Raw genomic sequence first — 18,796 nt, forward strand, 5'->3', positions numbered from 1 at the left:
TGTTTGCCTCGAGCACACACAGGTCCCCTGTAAAGAGCCTTTATGGCAGCATCTGGGAGATGGAAAAGCCCAGCAAAGGCAGCTCTGGGGAGGTCATAAAGAGGAGTGGCCTTGCTTGGCCCCAGGGTGCTCAGGAAATGGACTGGGGTGAGGAGCAATTTAAGGGGGTTCAGTTGTTTCTGCTCCTCTTGGTGGGTTCAGAGCTCTGAATTTGCTCCCTGTACATCTGCACAGGCTCGTGGCACTGTGCTGGCTCCATGTGTGCCTGGCAGTTATTCCTCCTGCTCTCTCTTTGGTTGACTTTGGGGTTGCAGCTCTGCTGGAAAACTCTTTTCCCCTCTCAGGGCCCCCCAAGGACAGTGGGAACCAGGCTGACCCCCAGCTGGGAGGGATGTGCTCAGGAGCTCCCAGTGCTGGGGGTGCCTGAGCCAGCTCCTCACTCCCACTGCCCACGGTGACAGCTGCTTGTTTATACCCCTCATGGGGTTTTGGGGGGCACTGTGAGCAGCAGCTCACTGGATGCCAGTGCCATGCTTCCTGCTGTTTGCCCTGGGCTGGTGGCACAGGGACAATGCCCAGACAGGGCAGCTGCAGGAACAGTGACCAGAGGATGCTGCTCTGCACCAGCACCTCTCCCCAGAGCACCTCCAAAGCTCATCTGCACAAACCAGCCTGCCTGGAGCACCTCCCTGGAGCTGTGCAGGAGCAAGGGGACCTTCCAGGGTAAGACCCAGACAGAACCTGAGGGGAGAGAACTGTTTCCCTGAGAGGGGTGTGAGCCCCTGTGCCAGGCTGCCCAGGGAGTGCCCAGCCCTGGAGGGATCCCAGAGGCGTGGAGCTGAGGTGCTGAGGGCTGTGGGTCAGTGCTGGGCTGGGCAGGGTGAGGGGAGGGCTGGGACTGCAGCAGCTTCAGGGGCTTCAACAAGCAAAACCATTCTGTGACTGCAGGGCAGATGGGAGCTGGGATGGAAAACAGGGCTGGTGTTCCCACCTTCTCCCATGCCAGGGCCCATTTTGGGGGAAGAGGAGCTTGGAGGCAGTGGGTGAGCTGTGTCTGAGGCCCACAGGCTCCTGCTGCCTGCTCCTCCATGCTCTGCTCCTGCTTCTAGAGTTGCAGGGAGCACTCCAGGGTCTGACCTTCCATTAGCTTGAAGTAGCACCTGAGGGAAGGCGATAAACCCTCTGGGTGCAGGCGGGAGGAGATGAATTGCTGTTGGCAAACAAGCACTGAAGAGCAATTAAGATTATGTTGGACAGGAGGGGAGTGAGTGGCTGCCACTTCCCACTGAGACCTTCCTCCTGCACTGCTGGCTCCAGCCCCAGGATCCTCAGGCTGGCCCTGGGCAGGGATTCCTCATGTCCTGGTGCTTTCCTGGTGGTTGCTGCTTAATTGGAAGGGTGGTTTCTGCCTTGGTGTTGTGAGCATTGCCCTGCACCTGGAGCCCCTGTGGGTACCAGGATGGGGTGATTGGTGCTGGGGAGGTGGCAGCCCAAAGGATGCTCAGCCCAGGGGCAGCCTGGGAAAATCCCTCCTCATGCTGCTGGCCCAGAGCTGTGGCACAAGTCTTGGGATGGACATGTCCTCCAGATCTGGGGCTGGCGTGGGCTGAGGTGCTGAGCACTGCAGACATGGCTCACCTGGGTTTGCACAGGCAGAGCAGGACTGAGCTGGGGACTGAGCATCAAAGGCATTTCAACCATTTTCAGTCTCCTTGGGTTGCAGAAAAGCTTGAGAGAGCCCATCCTGCAGCCTGAGGGCAGGGGCTTACCTCTCTGAGCATTGCCCATGGGCACAGGATCCAAGATGTGGCTGCTCAGAGGGACCCAAGCTTGTCAGTTTGGTTGGCACAGGGAGCACTGCTGTCCCCAGACGCTGTGCAGGAGCTGAATGAAGCAGAGGAAACCCCACTGCCATGAAGGACCAGGAAACACTACTGAGGTTGGGGACAAATTAGGCTCCATGGCCTCTGTGGTTTTTGTCATGACATCAAGAGCCTTCAATAGGTTTATTATGTATTACATGGCTGCTTATCTACTATTCTTGTGATGGAGCCAGAGATTAGCTGCAGGCAGGTGGGCAGAGAGATTCTTCCAGGCTGATTCATGAGCCTTCATGAGCTTCTCCATCCCTCCCCTCCGGCCCTGTTCCCAAGCCTCCAAGTTTCAGCTGTGGCAAAAGGCACCGGAATCAGAGGCGATGGCTTGACAGGGAGGACAAGGAAAAGCCACTGAGAACTGCACACCCGGGGCAGAGAAGCCTGACTTTATTTCCCCTCTTTTGTTATTCCTCAGATGTTGCAACCTCTTCTTTCCCTGGTTTGCATATGCAAGCAGAGCTGTGCCCAGCCCGTTGCGACAGGCAAAAGGCTGCAGAGAGCAGCACGTGGCATCAGGCAGCTGCAGCCACCAGCCCTGCTTTGGGGAGGAAAGCAGAAACCCCATGCTGGGGCCTGTGGCCTGCTTCTGCAGCTCCATTTTGTCCTGGCCACCTCTCCCCATGCCTAGAAAAGCAAATGTTTTCCCCTTTAATCTCTCTTGCTTATCGAAATGCCCAGAGCTGCTGATAAGAGGAGCAGGGAAAGGTTTTTCAGAGCCAGATGTGAGTCGGGTAACAGCTTCCCAGACAGACAGCCTGGAATGACCCGGGTCCAGGATGCTCAGGAGCAGGGACATGGCCCTGGGCACTGCCTGCTGTGTTCCTTACTCCTTCAGGTGCACTGCTTGGCTGTTTGCTCTGATGACAAGCACTAATTAAACCTAAGAAGCAAGAGAGACCCGCGGGTGATGTCAGAGTGAGGAGGTGCAAACCCAGCTCCCACAACCCCTGCAACCCCTCCCCCGGGGGCAGCAGCCTGGACTGGAGCTGCACAGAGAGGTGGGGGATGGCCACAGCCATTTACTTCCCAGCCCAGCTGCTGTGTGCATGGATGTGGAGCTTAGATGTGGGTTTACACTCTCTCTCACATGTCCACGGTAGAGACGGCTGCCTTTCTATACTGTCATAAAGGTATTTGTGCTTGGAAGGCTGCAGGGGCTGTGCTGGGATGCTCCTGCCCCTGCTCCCCGCCTGAGGGATGCTGCCTGCACCGTGGCACTTGCCATGGGCTGGGGATGCAAAGCCTGGACGTGACAGCCACGTAGGATGCTAGGGTGCGACACAGGAGCGGCTTTGGGTGCTGTGCACCAGCCCCTGAGCAGCGGGGAGAGTGCCCCGGGCTTCCCACGGCACCGCGGGTCAAACCGGGATGGAGAGAGGTGGGGGCTGCCCGCAGACAGCCCGACCTGCTGCAGCTCTCCGGAGCTTCACTAGGGGGAAATGCGGGGTCAGAGCCGCTGCGGGGGGGCAGCGATGCTGCAGCGTTCCCGTGGAGCCATGCCCGGAGCAGGCAGGAGATGCAGGAGATGCTCTGAACCTGGAGCAGGCAGGAGATGCAGGAGATGCTCCGAGCTGGAGCAGGCAGGAGATGCAGGAGATGCTCTGAGCTGGAGCAGGCAGGAGATGCAGGAGATGCTCTGAGCCTGGAGCAGGCAGGAGATGCAGGAGATGCTCTGAACCTGGAGCAGGCAGGAGATGCAGGAGATGCTCTGTGACTGGTGCAGGCAGGAGGTGCAGGAGATGCTCTGAACCTGGAGCAGGCAGGAGGTGCAGGAGATGCTCCGAGCTGGAGCAGGCAGGAGATGCAGGAGACGCTCCGTGACCGGTGCAGGCAGGAGGTGCAGGAGATGCTCTGACTCCTGAGCAGGCAGGAGATGCAGGAGATGCTCTGAGCTGGAGCAGGCAGGAGATGCAGGAGATGCTCTGAGCTGGAGCAGGCAGGAGATGCAGGAGACGCTCCGTGACCGGTGCAGGCAGGAGGTGCAGGAGATGCTCTGAGCTGGAGCAGGCAGGAGATGCTCTGAGCTGGAGCAGGCAGGAGGTGCAGGAGATGCTCTGAGCTGGAGCAGGCAGGAGGTGCAGGAGATGCTCTGACTCCTGAGCAGGCAGGAGATGCAGGAGACGCTCCGAGCCGTGTGGGAGGCTGTGCTGTGGCTGCCACGCTTGGGGAAGGGGGGCATTGGGTGTTTGGGACCCTCCTTCTAACTGTGCCCCCTACTTGGCAAAGCCTGGCCAGGGGCTGATGTGTTCCCTACCGCAGCCACTCAGGCTCAACCCACCCCTCTCCCCGCGTCCTTCCCAACCCACATCTCCCCCCACCCCCTGCCACGTGTTCCGAGCCCAACCGTGTTTACCAAAAGGGGAGAAAAACCCCCCTCAGACGGCGGGAGCCCTAACTGGGGACGGGGGGGAGGATGGAGGGGGAGGGAGCGTTTTCCCCACCGATAAGATAACATTGAGGCTTTTCAAACGGGAGGCAGAAACTCCTGGCGCTGCGATAGCGTTGCTGAAGCCTTTTGCCAGCGTGGGACGGGGAAGCTGGAGCCTTCAGCCTCGCTCCGGGGCTGCAAACAATTCCTCCGGGAGCCTTATCGGCTGTGCCAGGCCCGGGGGGGGCACAGGCTGGCTGAGGGATGCTGCCCCTTGCCCTGGGCTGGGGATGCACAGCCCAGACGCGACAGCCACGCTGGTGACGCGGGTCAGAGCCGGGCTGCAGCGGCGGGGAGGGGGGAGGGGGATGGGGGGAGGGATTGGGGCTGGGGTTTGTTTTGTGGGGTTTTTTAGGGCATGGGGGAGTTTGGTTTGGGCAGCACTACGTGTGTGGGAGAAGTGCCTGAGCTGCCCTGCGTTCTTCAGCTGTTAAGAAGGAGACAATAAATACCAGCTGGGTGTCTGTCTCGGTTCAAACAGCTTTTTCCTGCTTATGCTGGTGGAGACAACCTGGGCCTGGAGTGCTGCAGGTTCCTGCCTGCCCCCGGCTGGCCTGCCCACAGGCAGCCCTGCAGCCCCTCGGGGACGTGGTGCTGCTTTATCCCCCCTGTAAGGGACCGTTGGGTTGGTGGGAGAGGCTCCTTTTATCCCCAGGGCTCTGAGCATCCTCACTCTTAAGCTTCCATCCCAAGCTCCTGTGTAAGGGATGCTCCTGGGGTGTTGGTTGGTGACTGTGGCCCCAAAACAGCCCAGTCTGTGATGTCCTGCAGGGTCCAGCCAGGGACTCTTGTGCATCCTGGTTGGGTTGGTGTGAGAGGCTCCTTTTATCCCCAGGGCTCTGAGCAGCCTCACTCTTAAGCTTCCATCCCAAGCACCTGTGTAAGGGATGCTCCTGGGGTGTTGGTTGGTGACTGTGGCCCCAAAACAGCCCAGTCTGTGATGTCCTGCAGGGTCCAGCTCTTGTGCATCCCGTGCTGCAGGATCAGGCTCCAGAACAAAGCTTCACTCTCATTCCCCTCTCTCGGGTGGGTGTCCCAGGAGAGGGTGAGAAAGGGTTAATGCTGCCTGGATTTGCCCCACACCCCTCCCAGCTCCCATTTGGGTCTGAGCCCGGTCCCTCACGGGTTAAGCCCGGCTATTCAAACAGCTCCAGCTGAGGTAAGCACCCGGCTTGTTTGTTCAGGTAAATAAGGAAGGAGTTGGATATAATGGGCACAGGAGGCGTCCGCTGAGCACCTCGCGCTCGGCCGCGGCTGCTCCCGCACCAGGCTGTGCGGGGCCGGTCCCGGGGCCGCTCGGGGAGCCGCATCCTCAGCCCCGGGCCCGATGCGGCTCGGTGCCGCCGGCGCGGCGCGGGGCTGGCGCTGAGGGGCCGGTGGGCAGGGGCCGGTGGGCAGGGGCCGGTGGGCAGGGGCCGGTGGGCAGGGGCCGGTGGGCAGGGGCCGGTGGGCAGGGGCCGGTGGGCAGGGGGCCATGCCCGGCCCGGCTGCCGTGCCCAGCGCCGCGGGACCGGCCCTTCCCGCGCCTGGCCGGGGCTCATGCGGCTGCTGAGCCGCCCGCGCAGCCTCGAGGTGAGTCCCCGCGAGCCCCGCGCTGCTCCCCGCACCCGCTGCGCTCCCTGCCGCGGCTCCCGCAGCGCCGTGCCGTGCCGCGCCGTGCCGCGCCGCGCCGTGCAGTGCCGTGCGGTGCCGTGCCGCGCCGTGCCGCGCCGTGCCGCGCCGTGCCGTGCCGTGCCGTGCGGTGCCGTGCCGTGCGGTGCCGTCCCGTCCCTTCCCTTCCCGTCCCGTCCCGTGCCGCGCCGTCCCGTGCCGCGCCGTGCCGTGCGGTGCCGTGCCGTGCCGTCCCTTCCCTTCCCGTCCCTTCCCGTCCCTTCCCGTCCCTTCCCGTGCGGTGCCGTGCCGTGCCGCGCCGTGCCGTGCCGCGCCGTGCGGTGCCGCGCCGTGCAGGTTCATCGGCTCGACCCGCGGCTCCTGGCGGCTCCAGGCGCTGTCGGGGCTGAGCCAGGGACACGGTGTCCTCTGGCCTGGGGCATCCCGACACGTCTTTGGATGGTGGCACCCGAACTTCAGCGGGAATTGACGGCTTTGCCTGTCTTGGCCATCGCCTCCTGCTCCCGGGAGGAGGGTGGCACTGGGGCCGGGGCTCCTGGGGCGGGACACTGAGGCTCCCCCGAGCCCCCGGGGTGATGTGCTCTGGGGCACTGTCTGACTGCCGAGCAGCTGAGGCACTTTATAGAGCATCCCAGGTGCTGGGTGCTGCTGAAGAGCTGCCAGCTCAGCAGTGTCTCTGGTGAAGCCCTTGGAAGCCTTGTGCCAGAGCTGCCCCAGTGCTCCCAGTGCTCCCAGTGCTGCTCTGCCTTGCCCATGGCTTGGGGTTTCTTTCTGGTGAGTGCTAAAGGCAAGTTGGCTCCAGGTTTGATTTTTATGGTTCTGCTTGGTTAGTGAAACACAAATGCTGCTCAGCTGCCAAATCCCCACAGTTTGGGCTTTCTCAGGGGCAGGGAGCTGGCAGGGGAGGAAGGTGCTGCTAAAAATAGGGGCTCCCTGGCCCTGCATGGGGAACACCAAGCTCTGCTGCTCACCTGGGGGACACTGAGCACCGGGGCTTCAGGCCACTGGCAGCTTGTGCCCATCCCTCAGCCAGCTGCTGTTTGCCTCCCTGTGCTGATGGAGAGGACACCCTGACCCAGGGCTTGGGGACACTTGGTCCCTGTGCCAGCACTTGTGCAGGTAACAGCAGGAGCCAGGAGACCTCAGTGGTGTTGGAGAAGGCTGTGGGGGAAGTCAGGGCTTCAGGGCCCCCAGGATGGGCTGCATCTCTCCTAGGTGTACATCCCATGTGAGCCCAAGGGCTTGTGCTGGTCCCAACCCCATCACCACGCAGGTACCTGAGCCAGACCCCAGGCTGTGGCATCCCCAGCCCCCCAGAGCCCTTCCCAGGCCCTGGCTGCAGGGAGATTTTAGCCAATCCCTCCTCTCTCCACCCAGTGATAAATGAGGTGTGTGGCACAGGAGGGCAGGGTTTGGCAGCCCAGAGGGACGTGGCACAGCTGGCACAGGGAGGTTGACAGGGCACTGAGCAGGCTCTGAGCACCTGGGTGTCTGCTGCAGCCCTGGCTAGTGCATGAACCCCCAGATTCCTTTGTATGTTTAATATGGGCCCTATATGTATGTTTAATATGAGCCCATATTAATATGGGCTCATGTGTCCTCCTGGCCAGTAGCCACCTGGCAGAGCCAGCAGCTCCAGCTGCTCTCCCCACACAGTGTGGTTTGCTTTGGGGTGCACATTGAGGGTACATTGGCCCTTCCTTGGAACTGAGGTGGAGAGCTGAGCCCATGGAGATGGCCAGGGCAAGAGGTACTGAGCCAGACCAGAAAACAGAGGAAAAATCACCCAGATCACGGCCCCAGATGGGCTTCTGGACAGGGAGGGGATTGCTGGGTCCATGGGGACCTGGCTTGCTGTGCTGAGGCAAAGCCAAAAGATTGGGTTAAAGACAAATGCCACTGCCCCTGGGGCTGCTCTGGGCAGTCTGGGACAGCTCTGGATCCCACAGCTCTCTGGTTCCTCCCCAGCGAGCACAGCATGGCTGGTCCCTTTCCCCATCCCCATCCTCTGCCTTGGAGGTTGGAGGTGACTCCAAAGCCTCTGGCCCACTGCCCTGGGCACTCCTGAGCTCAGCTCCTTGGGAAGGGCTTTCAGAAGCCTCTGGGGGCTCAGGAGCCACCCTGGCTGCCCTGGGAAGTGCCTCCCCCTGTAGCTGGGCAACTTCTGCCAGTCCCACGGGCTTCCCGAGCTCAGCTCAGCTCTGGCACAACCTGTTCAACTGCAGATTTAGTTCTAATTAAGGGATCTGTTGGTTAGGGGGGGTGTCTGTGGGTGGGTGGGCATTGCTTTTTCTCATGTCTTTTCTTGCTCCCACGGGCTGATCCCAGCTCTCCACCAGCACTGCTGCCCATCTTGCTACCCTGAGCAATGGTGGCTTGCTCCAGGTGATCCAGGAGGTTCTTACCCTCATCCCCCTGGGCTGTGGCATCTGCTGCTTCCCTGCAGCCTGGGTGGGATGGAGTCCCTGCAACCCTGTGGGGCTGAGCTATAAACCAGCACCACCTGAAACCCTGGGGCTTGCTGCTGTTCTGTCCCAGCCCTACCACCCCAAGGGTTTTGCTCAAAGGGAATGTGGGAGTTGATGTTCTCAGCTGTTGGTGAAGGTGTTTGGTGCTGGGCTGTGGCAGTGCCTGGCTGTGGCTGCTGCCTCTTCATAGGATCATGGAATCACAGAGTGGTGGGGGCTGGAAGAGCCCTGCAGAGCTGCTTCAGCCCCAGCCCCTGCTACAGCAGGTTCCCCTGGCTCAGGGGGCACAGGAACATGTCCAGGTGGGGTTGGAAACCTCCTGAGCAGGAGCCTCCACACCCTCCCTGGGCAGCCTGGGCCAGGGCTCCCTCACCTCAGCACCAAAGGACTTTCTCCTCCTGTGCCAGTGGCACTGTTTGTGTTCCAGCTGATGTCCATCAGCCCTTGTCCTGGCACTTGAGACAACAGAAAGAAGTCAATGCCCATCCTTTTGACATACAGCCTGTAAATGCTTGTAAGAGTTGATGAGGTTTCCCCCTCAGGCTTCTCCAGGCTGAACAGCCCCAGGTCCTGCAGCCTTTTCTCCTCACACACATGCTCCATCCCCTCAGCATCTTGGTGTCCCTGCACTGGCCTCTCTCCAGCAGTTCCCTGTCCCTCTGGAGCTGGGGAGCCCAGAACTGGCCACAGTCTCCTGCCATGGGGAATGAGCCCTCGTGCTGACAGCTCAGCCCTTTGCCACAGCATCCCCGTGCTGCTGGTGAGAGCAGGGAGCAGGGGCACCTCACAGGGTCCCAGCTGCTTGGGATGTCCCTTCCATATCCATGGACAACACCAGGAAGCAACACAGGGTCACTCACATCATTTTAGGGCCTGGGGAGAGCACGTAACACCTGCCTTTGTCCCAGTGGTGGTTTGTTGTGTCCCCAGAGAAAGGGGACTCGCTGCCTCCATCCTGGTTTGGATGCTCTGCACCAGAGTCTCACCTGCCTGTGCTGGGGCTGCAGGCAGGGCTGGGTGAGGGTGCTGGGGCTGCAGCCAGGGCTGGGTGAGGGTGCTGGGGCAAGGGTCCTGCAGGCAGCACCCCCCTCTGCCTGGCATCCCAGGACAGCTCTCACCTGCAGCCTCCCCCTGAGCTCTGAGCCCCCAGCACCGTGCCCTGGCACCTCTGTGCACACAGAGGCAAAACCCTGGGGGGCTGGGGGAGTTTATAACTTGGTGCCAGCTGTTGCAAAAGCTGATTGCTGGATGGTTTCCCCTCCTGCCTAGAGTGTCTGTGAGCTCTGGTGTGATGGGGCTGTGCTCACCCCTGCAGCCAAGGAGCCTTCAGCAGGGCTGATACAATGACCAGCGTGGCCTCGTTTAGCTCAGGCAGGGGAACATGAGGGGCTTTGGGGTGCCAGGAGGGTCAGAGCTCACTGGGAGAATCTCAGTGAGCCCAGAGCTGTTCCTCCAGCCACCCTGTGGCAGGGAAATGCAAAAAGGGGGATAGGAGAGGGAAAGGACTGCTCAAAGTGGCTTCTCAGAGCAAACAGGTCCCCACCCAGAGCAGCCACAGCCTTCGTGCCAGAGCAGGAGAAAGTCAAACAAAGGCCCCCGCCCTGAGAGCACAGCACTGAGAGCACAGACCTGAGCACAGCCCTGAGAGCACAGCACTGAGAGAACAGCCCTGAGAGCAGAGCACTGAGAGAACAGCACTGAGAGAGAGTCCAGCACTGAGCACAGCCCTGAGTCCAGCAGTGCTGGCAGCGAGCGCTGGGGATCGGGTCCTGCTGGTCCCAGCTGGGAGGAAGGAGATGGGATGGTGACCAGCAGGCCCAGGGCAGGGATTGTCCCCTGTGCTGGGCCCTGGGGAGGCTGCAGCTCCAGGGCTGTGTCAGTGCTGGGCCCCTCACTCACTGCCACAGGGACACTGAGGGGCTGCAGCGTGGCCAGAGCCGGGCACAGAGCTGGGGAAGGGGCTGGAGCACAAGGGGCTGGGGAGGGGCTGAGGGAATGGGGGTGTTGAGCCTGGAGAAGAGGAGGCTGAGGGCAGCCAGCAGCACTCTCTGACACTCCCTGCCAGGAGGCTGCAGGGAGCTGGGGGTCGGGCTCTGCTCCCCAGCAATGAATGACAGGACAAGAGGCAATGGGCTGCAGTTGGCCCAGGGGAGATTGAGGCTGGAGCTGAGGCAGAACTGTTTCCCTGAGAGGGGTGTGAGCCCCTGTGCCAGGCTGCCCAGGGAGCTGGGGCAGTGCCCAGCCCTGGAGGGATCCCAAAGGCGTGGAGCTGAGGTGCTGAGGGGTCAGTGCTGGGCTGGGCAGGGTGAGGGCAGGGCTGGGACTGCAGCAGCTTCAGGGGCTTTTCCTACCACAGTGACTCAATGGGAACCCGGGGTGCACACACAGGGGCTGCCACACTCACCCAGGCAGTTGTGGCCGTCGTGTGCCAGGCGGAAGCCGTCGTAGCAGGTGCAGCGGGGCAGTGCCCAGCCCTGGAGGGATCCCAAAGCCCTGGAGCTGAGGTGCTGAGGGCTGTGGGTCAGTGCTGGGCTGGGCAGGGTGAGGGCAGGGCTGGGACTGCAGCAGCTTCAGGGGCTTTAACAACCCAAATGATTCTGTGGTTCTATGGAACAGGCTGCCCAGAGGGGCTGTGGAGTCTCTGGAGACATCCCAACCCCAGCTGGGTGAGTCCCTGTGTGCCCTGCTCTGGGTGGTGCTGCTGTGGCAGGGGGGTTGCACTGGATGAGCTTTGCAGCTCCCTTCCAGCCCTGGTGATTCAGTGGTTCTGTGATTCTATGGGCTGGGGCTGCCCATCCTGCCTCTGCCCAGGCACATCTCCACAGCTCTGCTCCTCCCTGGATCTGGGCTGCAGCTGCAGGAGCTGGGCCATGAGCCCAGAGCATCCTGGAGGCACTGGGGATGGGACCCCCCCTCCTCTCCCCTCCCTAGAAAGCTGCCACCACTGGCACTGTGCAGTGGCTGGAGCTGCACAAGCTGTTACCACTTCCCTTTTGTGCTGGGAGCAGCGTGGGGCTGGATTTAGGGCTGATCTCCTAAAGCTCTTCTTTTAATCCAGAGTAAATCAAGACAAGCTTTGGAAGCCTGTGCCATCTCTCAGGGAAACTGCTTGGGCAGTGGGGGCAGCTCAGTTGCACAGGTTCCCCTTCTCCCTCCTTGCTCTGGTGCCACCAAAACCCTCAGGGGAGGTGGGCTGCAGCTCCTGACCCCACAGCCCACCCCTGTCCCCGTGGGTTAGGCTGCTGTGGGTGCTCTTTAGGTGGCCACAGTCCCTCCATGTGCTTTTCCAAGCACTTTGGGCTTTCCCAAGGGTGAAATGATGGGCAGAGCTTCCTTGGGGTGCAGCTGATCCTTCAGAAGCTATAGTCCTGGGGCACTGAACCCCTCAGCAACTGCATGGACCAGCCCTGAGAGCAGGACAGGATAAGTGCTGCCCATGGGTATGGCTGTGGCTAATGAGGCCGTGGCACATGGCTACTGATGATGTTTGATGACCCTCCCCAGTGCCCAGTGCCAGGAGCAGAGCTGGGGCAGTGCTGGCTGTGACGTGGTCACTGGTGGAACCTGATGGTGCCTTTTCCTCTTTAGTCTTTCAAACCTTGTTCTCCCCTGAGCTGGGATTCAGAGCAACCAGGGCACCCCCTTTCCCTGGCCACTCTTTTTTCTCCTCCTTGTAAAAAGCAATGCTGGAGGCAGGCAAGGAGCTTGGCAGTGCCATGGCTGTTGCCAGCCTCTCCCCTGGCAGGGGCTTTCTCTTCCCAGAGCCTCAGGGTGGTTCTCAGGGAGGTTTCTCCATGGATGGAGCCATTCCCTGGTGTTGCTATGGAAATTCAGCAGGCTCATCCTCTTCTCCACAGCCTCCAGGACTCCCCACTTGCTGGAGACAGATGGGTTGGGTTGCTTTGGGGTAGTTTTTCTTGCAAGGGTGTAAAAGGAAAGTTCTCATCTGGAGGGTGGCAGCAGTGGCCAAGAGCCAGGTGCTGGGCTGAGTCCCCAGCCTGGCAGAGCTGGGTTTTGGGTGCTGTTGTGCTGGGGCACCCTCAGATGAAAGCAGCAGCTGATGGTTTTTATGCACAGAAGCCTGCCTGTGTGGTTTTAAGGCTTCCTTCCATGCCACCCTGTGTCTTGGGGCCCCACATGGCACCGAGCTGCCTCCCACCTCGTGTGCAGCAAGACCCCAGAACCCCACAGTGTCTGGGACCTGTTTGCCCTCCAGCTCCCATCTCCCTGCCAGCTGCTGCAGCTGGTCCTCCCAAAATCAGGGCAGCCCCCCCCCAGCCCTGTGAGCTGCATTCATCTGGGGGCTCTCAGCTTTGGAGGTTTAATTTCCCCTCTAACAGGCTTAGTTCCTCCCTTTGTGCCTGGCTGCTGGGAGGGAAGGCAGGAGCCAGTGCTGGGCTGAGCCTCTCCTCCTCTCCTCCTCTGCTGGCAGGTTTGGAGCTGGTGCTGAGCGATGGGCAGTGCCAGCCCCGGGCTGCCCCCCGGCCGCCTCGCCCGGACGGACGCCGTGCTGCTGCCTTCAGCCCCTGGCCCACGGGGCTGGGGCTGCCCAGAGAGCCCCAGCCCCCCTGGCACCCCTGAGCAGCCCCTGCCAGCTTTCTGCCTGCACTACTTCGACACGCTCTACTCAGAGGCCGTGCCCACGGGCACCAAGGGCACGGGGGAACCGTCCCAAGGCGCTGCCCAGGGCGGGCGAGGGCAGGCGCAGAAGGAGCCCGAGCAGTGTCCCGTCATCGACAGCCAGGGCTTGGGCCAGGGGGCTGAGGGGGACCTGCAGGCCAGCCTGCACCTGGAGGAGCACTCCCTGGAGCAGGTGCAGAGCATGGTGGTGGGAGAAGTGCTGAAGGACATCGAGACAGCCTGCAAGCTCCTCAACATTGCCTCAGGTGGGAACCCACAGCCCTCCCTGGGGCTGCAGCGAGGGGGGGATGTGCCAGTGCCAGTGCCAGTGCCTGGCATCAAAGCTGTGCTGCAGTTTGGGGGAGGTTTGCAAGCAGGCACTGGGGTTTTTGGGGAGCGTGGCTGCTGCCTGGCACCTCAGGGCACCACTCTGGGGCAGAACTGTGCTAACGGGCAGAGCTGTCAGCAAAGTGCCCCTCTGCCCTTGCTGGCTCACTTAAGCTGAGGCAGGGGTTAGCAGAGCTTACACAGAGCCTTCTACTGTTAAGGGGGGGCTGGTGTGACCCCACCAGTGCCCCAGAGCCAGAGGGCTGCAGGGACACTGTGATCCTGAGCTGAGGGTCCCTTTCCCCTCCTGGGGCATGGTTATTGAGGTGCCCATCAGCCTCACCCACGTCCTGGGCAGGGTGTGTGGTCACAGGAGCAGGCTGCAGGGCTTCTGTGATGATGCTTTTCTGTATCCTGTGACATTAGGAATGAGTGGATGAGTGTGTGGGGCTGGGGACAGCCTGGAGCCAGCTGATGTTACCAGCATGGGGCTGGATGCAAGGGGAGCAGGACAGCCCAGGACAGAGTCCCCTGGGGTATTGCTGCCATTGGGCATCACCAATGTGCCACAGTCTCAGCTTTATGCAGGCTCTGCCACCCTCTCCCTTAAAGCATCTGGTGCCAGCTGGGATGGTGCAGAGAGCTAGAGGGGCTCCAAAATGCTGGAGGCATTGTCTCAAAGTGAAGGGAGTGGTGAGGGGACAGGGCAGGCTGAGAATGGGATGGCCCCATGCTGCTGGGTGATGCTGCAGCATGGCAGGAGCAGGTTTCCTGGGGGAGCTGTGGGGTGAGTTTTGCCCCCCAGGCTTTGCCTGGGCTGCCCCTGGCTGCACTCACCCTCTGCCTCCAGACCCTGCAGACTGGAGCCCTGGCAACGTGCAGAAGTGGATCCTGTGGACAGAGCACCAGTACAGGCTGCCCCAGATTGGGAAGTCCTTCCAGGAGCTGTCAGGAAAGGACCTGTGTGCCATGTCTGAGGAGCAGTTCTGCCAACGCTCACCCACCTGTGGGGACATCCTGCATGCCCACCTCGACATCTGGAAGTCTGGTAGGTGCCAGGAGCCCAGGGGGAGCTGGGGAGGGTGGGTGATGCAGATGTGCCCCTCTGACTGCCTGCTTCTCCCTTCCAGCCATCTGGATGAAGGAAAAAGCTGCCCCAGGAGATGTCAGATACTGTGGTGAGTTCTGTGTGGGCTCAGCAATACCAGCTCTAGACAGGTCTGGGGTGTCTGAGAGGTCACACAAGGGCAGGACTGAGGGTGTGGAGGCTCCATCCTTGGAGCTCTTCAAGACCCACCTGGGCACGTTCCTGTGTGACCTGATCTGGGTGGGAGCTGCTTGGGCAGGGGGTTGGCCTGGATGAGCCCTGCAGGTCCCTTCCAGCCCCCATCATGCTGGGATTCCATGATTTCCCCAGCTCCAGGCTGGGGAGGACAAAGTGCTGCTTGCAGCCCCTGTGCCTGAGCTGAGCTCCAGAGCCCCACAGATCCCAAGCCAGGATTTCCTTGATGAGGACTCATGTGGGTGCCCAGCAGAGGGGTCTCTGCCCACCCTCAGCTCACTCATGCCCGTCCCTTCCACAGCAGGGGGAGATGCCAGCTGGGCAGACAGCGAGGTGGACTCATCCTGTGCCAGCCAACCCATCCACCTCTGGCAGTTCCTCAAAGAGCTGCTGCTGAAACCCCACAACTACGGGCGCTTCATCCGCTGGCTCAACAAGGAGAAGGGTGAGTGGGTGGGTGAGTAGGTGAGTGGGTTTGTGAGTGGGTGAGTGAGTGGATGGATGGGTGAGTGAGTGGGTGGGTAGGTGAGTGGGAGAGTGGGTGAGTGAGTGTGTGACTAGGTGAGTATGTGAGTGGATGGGTGAGTGGGAGAGTGGGTGGGTGAGTGAGTGGGAGAGTGAGTGTGTGAGTGGATGGGTGAATGAGTGGGTGGGTGAGTGAGTGGGTGAGTGGGCAAATGAGTGGGTGTGTGAGTGGATGGGTGGGTGAGTGTGTGAGTGGGTGTGTGGGTGGATGAGTGTGTGGATGAGTGTGTGAGTGGGTGAATGAGTGGGAGAGTGGGTGCGTGAGTGAATGGGTGAGTGTGTGAGTGGATGGGTGAGTGAGTGTGTGAGTGAGTGTGTGAGTGGGCAAGTGAGTGGGTGTGTGAGTGGATGGGTGGGTGGGTGAGTGGGAGAGTGGGTGGGTGAGTGAATGGGTGAGTGTGTGAGTGGGTGGATGAGTGGGAGAGTGAGTGAGTGTGTGAGTGGATGGGTGTGTGAGTGTGTGGGTGGGTGAGTGAGTAGGTGAGTGGGTTTGTGTGTGAGTGAGTGTCTGAGTGAGTGAGTGAGTGAGTGGCTGAGTGGGTGAGTGAGTGAGTGTGTGAGTGGCTGAGTGGGTGAGTGTATGAGTGGGTGAGTGGGTGGGTGAGTGTGTGAGTGGGTGAGTGAGTGAGTGGGTGAGTGAGTGGGTGAATGGGTGAGTGGCTGAGTGGGTGAGTGAGTGGGTGAATGGGTGAGTGGCTGAGTGGGTGAGTGAGTGGGTGAATGGGTGAGTGGCTGAGTATGTGAGTGTATGAGTGGGTGAGTGAGTGGGTGAATGGGTGAGTGGCTGAGTGTGTGAGTGTATGAGTGGGTGAGTGAGTGGGTGAGTGGGTGAGTGTGTGAGTGGGTGAGTGGGTGAATGGGTGAGTGGCTGAGTGGGTGAGTGAGTGGGTGAGTGTGTGAGTGTCTGAGTGGGTGAGTGAGTAGGTGAGTGGGTTTGTGTGTGAGTGAGTGTGTGAGTAGCTGGGTGGGTGAGTGAGTGTGTGAGTGGCTGAGTGAGTGAGTGAGTGAGTGGCTGAGTGGGTGAGTGAGTGAGTGGGTGAATGGGTGAGTGGCTGAGTGTGTGAGTGGCTGAGTGGGTGAGTGAGTGTGTGAGTGGCTGAGTGGGTGAGTGGCTGAGTGGGTGAGTGAGTGGGTGGGTGAGTGGGTGAGTGTCTGAGTGGGTGAGTGGGTGAGTGAGTGTGTGAGTGGGTGATTGTCTGAGTGGGTGAGTGAGTGGATGGGTGGGTAGGTGAGTGAGAGAGTGGGTGGGTGAGTGAATGGGTGAGTGTGTGAGTGGGTGAGTGACTGTGTGAGTGAGTGTGTGAGTGGGTGAGTGGGTGAGTGAGTGGGTGAGTGGGTAAGTGGGTGAGTGTCTGAGTGTGTGAATGTGTGAGTGGGTGAGTGGCTGAGTGGCTGAGTGGGTGAGTGAGTGGGTGAGTGAGTGGGTGGGTGAGTTGGTGAGTGAGAGAGTGGGTGGGTGAGTGAATGGGTCAGTGTGTGAGTGGGTGTGTGACTGGGTGAGTGGGTGAGTGTGTGAATAGGTGAGCGTGTGAGTGGATGGGTAAGTGAGAGAGTGGGTGGGTGAGTGAATGGGTGAGTCAGTGTGTGAGTGTGTGAGTGAGTGTGTGAGTGGGTGTGTGACTGGGTGAGTGGGTGAGTGTGTGAATAGGTGAGCGTGTGAGTGGATGGGTGAGTGAGAGAGTGGGTGGGTGAGTGAATGGGTGAGTCAGTGGGTGAGTGGGTGTGTGACTGGGTGAGTGAGTGGATGGGTGATTGGGTGAGTATGAGTGTGAGTGTGAGCGGGCAGCCCTGTGCTGCCAGCTGGTGGCTGTGTCCACCCTCTCACCCCTGGGTGCCCGGCTCCCTGCTCAGGCATCTTCAAGATCGAGGACTCTGCGCAGGTGGCGCGGCTCTGGGGCATCCGCAAGAACCGCCCGGCCATGAACTACGACAAGCTGAGCCGCTCCATCCGCCAGTACTACAAGAAGGGCATCATCCGCAAGCCCGACGTCTCCCAGCGCCTCGTCTACCAGTTCGTGCAGCCGCCCTGAGCGCTGGGCACAGCCCCTGCAGCCCTGCCCAGCCAACGGGCTCAGGAGGGACGAGGAGCCCCCAGCCGAGCCCAGGGAAGGGCTGGCGGTGGGCACGTGGCTGGGGGCACCCGTGGAGGGGCTGCGGTGGGCAGAAGCTGTGCCCTCGGGACTCTTGAGCCCTGGCACGTTGTGTTTTCACCCACAGCCCCGAGGCTTTGGCAGGACACAGGGGCACGTCCCAGCAGAGCTGGGCATCCCCACAGCCGTGCCTCGGGGCTGCTCTGGGGGAGCCACGCTCTCCTCTGGCCAGATCCTGTCCCCGTGCCAGCACCAGCCTGGCTGTGGGCCTGGCTCCTCTTGGTGCCCATCAGGGGTGATCTGTGCACTGGGCTGATCCCAGCTGGCAGCTCCTGTCCCTCACCCTGCTCAGGTCAAGGGGAGCGTGACGGGGGCTCTGCCCTCTGCTGCCTCTCAACACTCGGCTCTGCAGAAAGCAGCTGCCCCAGTCTCAGGCATGGAGGGAGCTGCCTGAGCTTGTCGCTTCCTCTCTCCCTCTCATGCACTAGCTGCAGGTGGCTTCACCCAACCCTTGCTCGGGCAGGACAAAGCCCAGGCTCGTGGGCAGGGGACAGTGGCACCCACAGGGACCAGAGCAGCCTGGCACCGCAGCTCCCAGGGATGCTGCCTGCCACGGGGTGCCTGTGCCCTGAGGACCGTGGGCGCTCCCCCAGGACGGGCACATCGTCTCCTTTGCTTTCCATCCACTCCAGGACACTCAGCTTCTCCCTTCCACAGGGATTCAGGGCTGCAAATGAGTGTTTTGGAAAGGAAGCAGCTGCATAATGCAGATGTGGGGCCGTGCACAGCATCCCCCATCCTTGGGCACAGCATCCCCCATCCTTGGGCACAGCAACACCCAGAACCCCCTAAAATCCCCAGGCCCTTGGCCCTGGCACAGGTCTCCCTTTGATTTGGGTTTTCTTTAGACCTCCTGATTCCACAGTTTGGCACAAGGGACGTGGCAGCTTTGCTGGTTTTCCTCTGGACAATGAAACACAACGTGCAGAGCCTGGCCTGGGACAGCAAGCTGGGGGTTGCTTCCCCTCTGCATTTCACCAGGCTCTGACTTCCCCACAGATGTTGATCTTTTTATATTATAATCTCTTTTTGGTGGTTATTTTATTTGTTTATTTGCTTTTTGGTTTATGGCTGGCAGCACCTTGTGGTTTAGGTTCAAATGATGAGGGTAGACAGGTCCCCACCAGATGCTTTGTGGGAGTTGCAAAAGGAAACAAACAATGACCCCACCTGGTCCTTGGGCTTTTGTGTTTTCAACTTAAAATAACAGCCTGTGACAGCTCCTGCCTTTTGCTTTTTGTTCTGCCTGTTTGCTCCTGTTGACACAGCACAGGAGCAGAAGCACTTTGGGCAGCCTCACAAGCAGAGTGGCTGCAGGGAGAAGAGGAGCAGGAGGAAGAAAACAACTGCCTTGACCTCTGGAAAAAGAAAGGGGGGGATAGAAATGGGGCAGGGGAAAAGCAGCAAGATGTGTCCTGTGGTTTCTTGTGTGTGAGTGAGACTCTGGCAGCCAGCCTGGGAGCACCAGGACAGTGGTGCCCTTCTTGTGTCCTTTGGTGGGGTTGGGT

The 18,796-nt window shown here is 60.7% G+C and overlaps 1 protein-coding gene across 1 annotated transcript; it reads left to right on the top strand.

Moving 5' to 3' along the window:
• The first annotated feature begins 5,773 nt into the window (after window positions 1–5,773).
• SPDEF (SAM pointed domain containing ETS transcription factor) lies at window positions 5,774–18,764 on the top strand. The gene is made up of 6 exons (XM_062013626.1): window positions 5,774–5,877; window positions 12,817–13,270; window positions 14,182–14,379; window positions 14,462–14,509; window positions 14,915–15,058; window positions 16,990–18,764. The coding sequence occupies exons 2-6, from the start codon at window positions 12,838–12,840 to the stop codon at window positions 17,166–17,168; spliced, it is 1,002 nt and encodes a 333-aa protein (XP_061869610.1). The 5' UTR covers window positions 5,774–5,877; window positions 12,817–12,837; the 3' UTR covers window positions 17,169–18,764.
• Window positions 18,765–18,796: the final 32 nt, after the last annotated feature.

Source organism: Colius striatus, chromosome 22, assembly GCF_028858725.1.
Source record: "Colius striatus isolate bColStr4 chromosome 22, bColStr4.1.hap1, whole genome shotgun sequence".
NCBI classification, from domain to species: domain Eukaryota; kingdom Metazoa; phylum Chordata; class Aves; order Coliiformes; family Coliidae; genus Colius; species Colius striatus.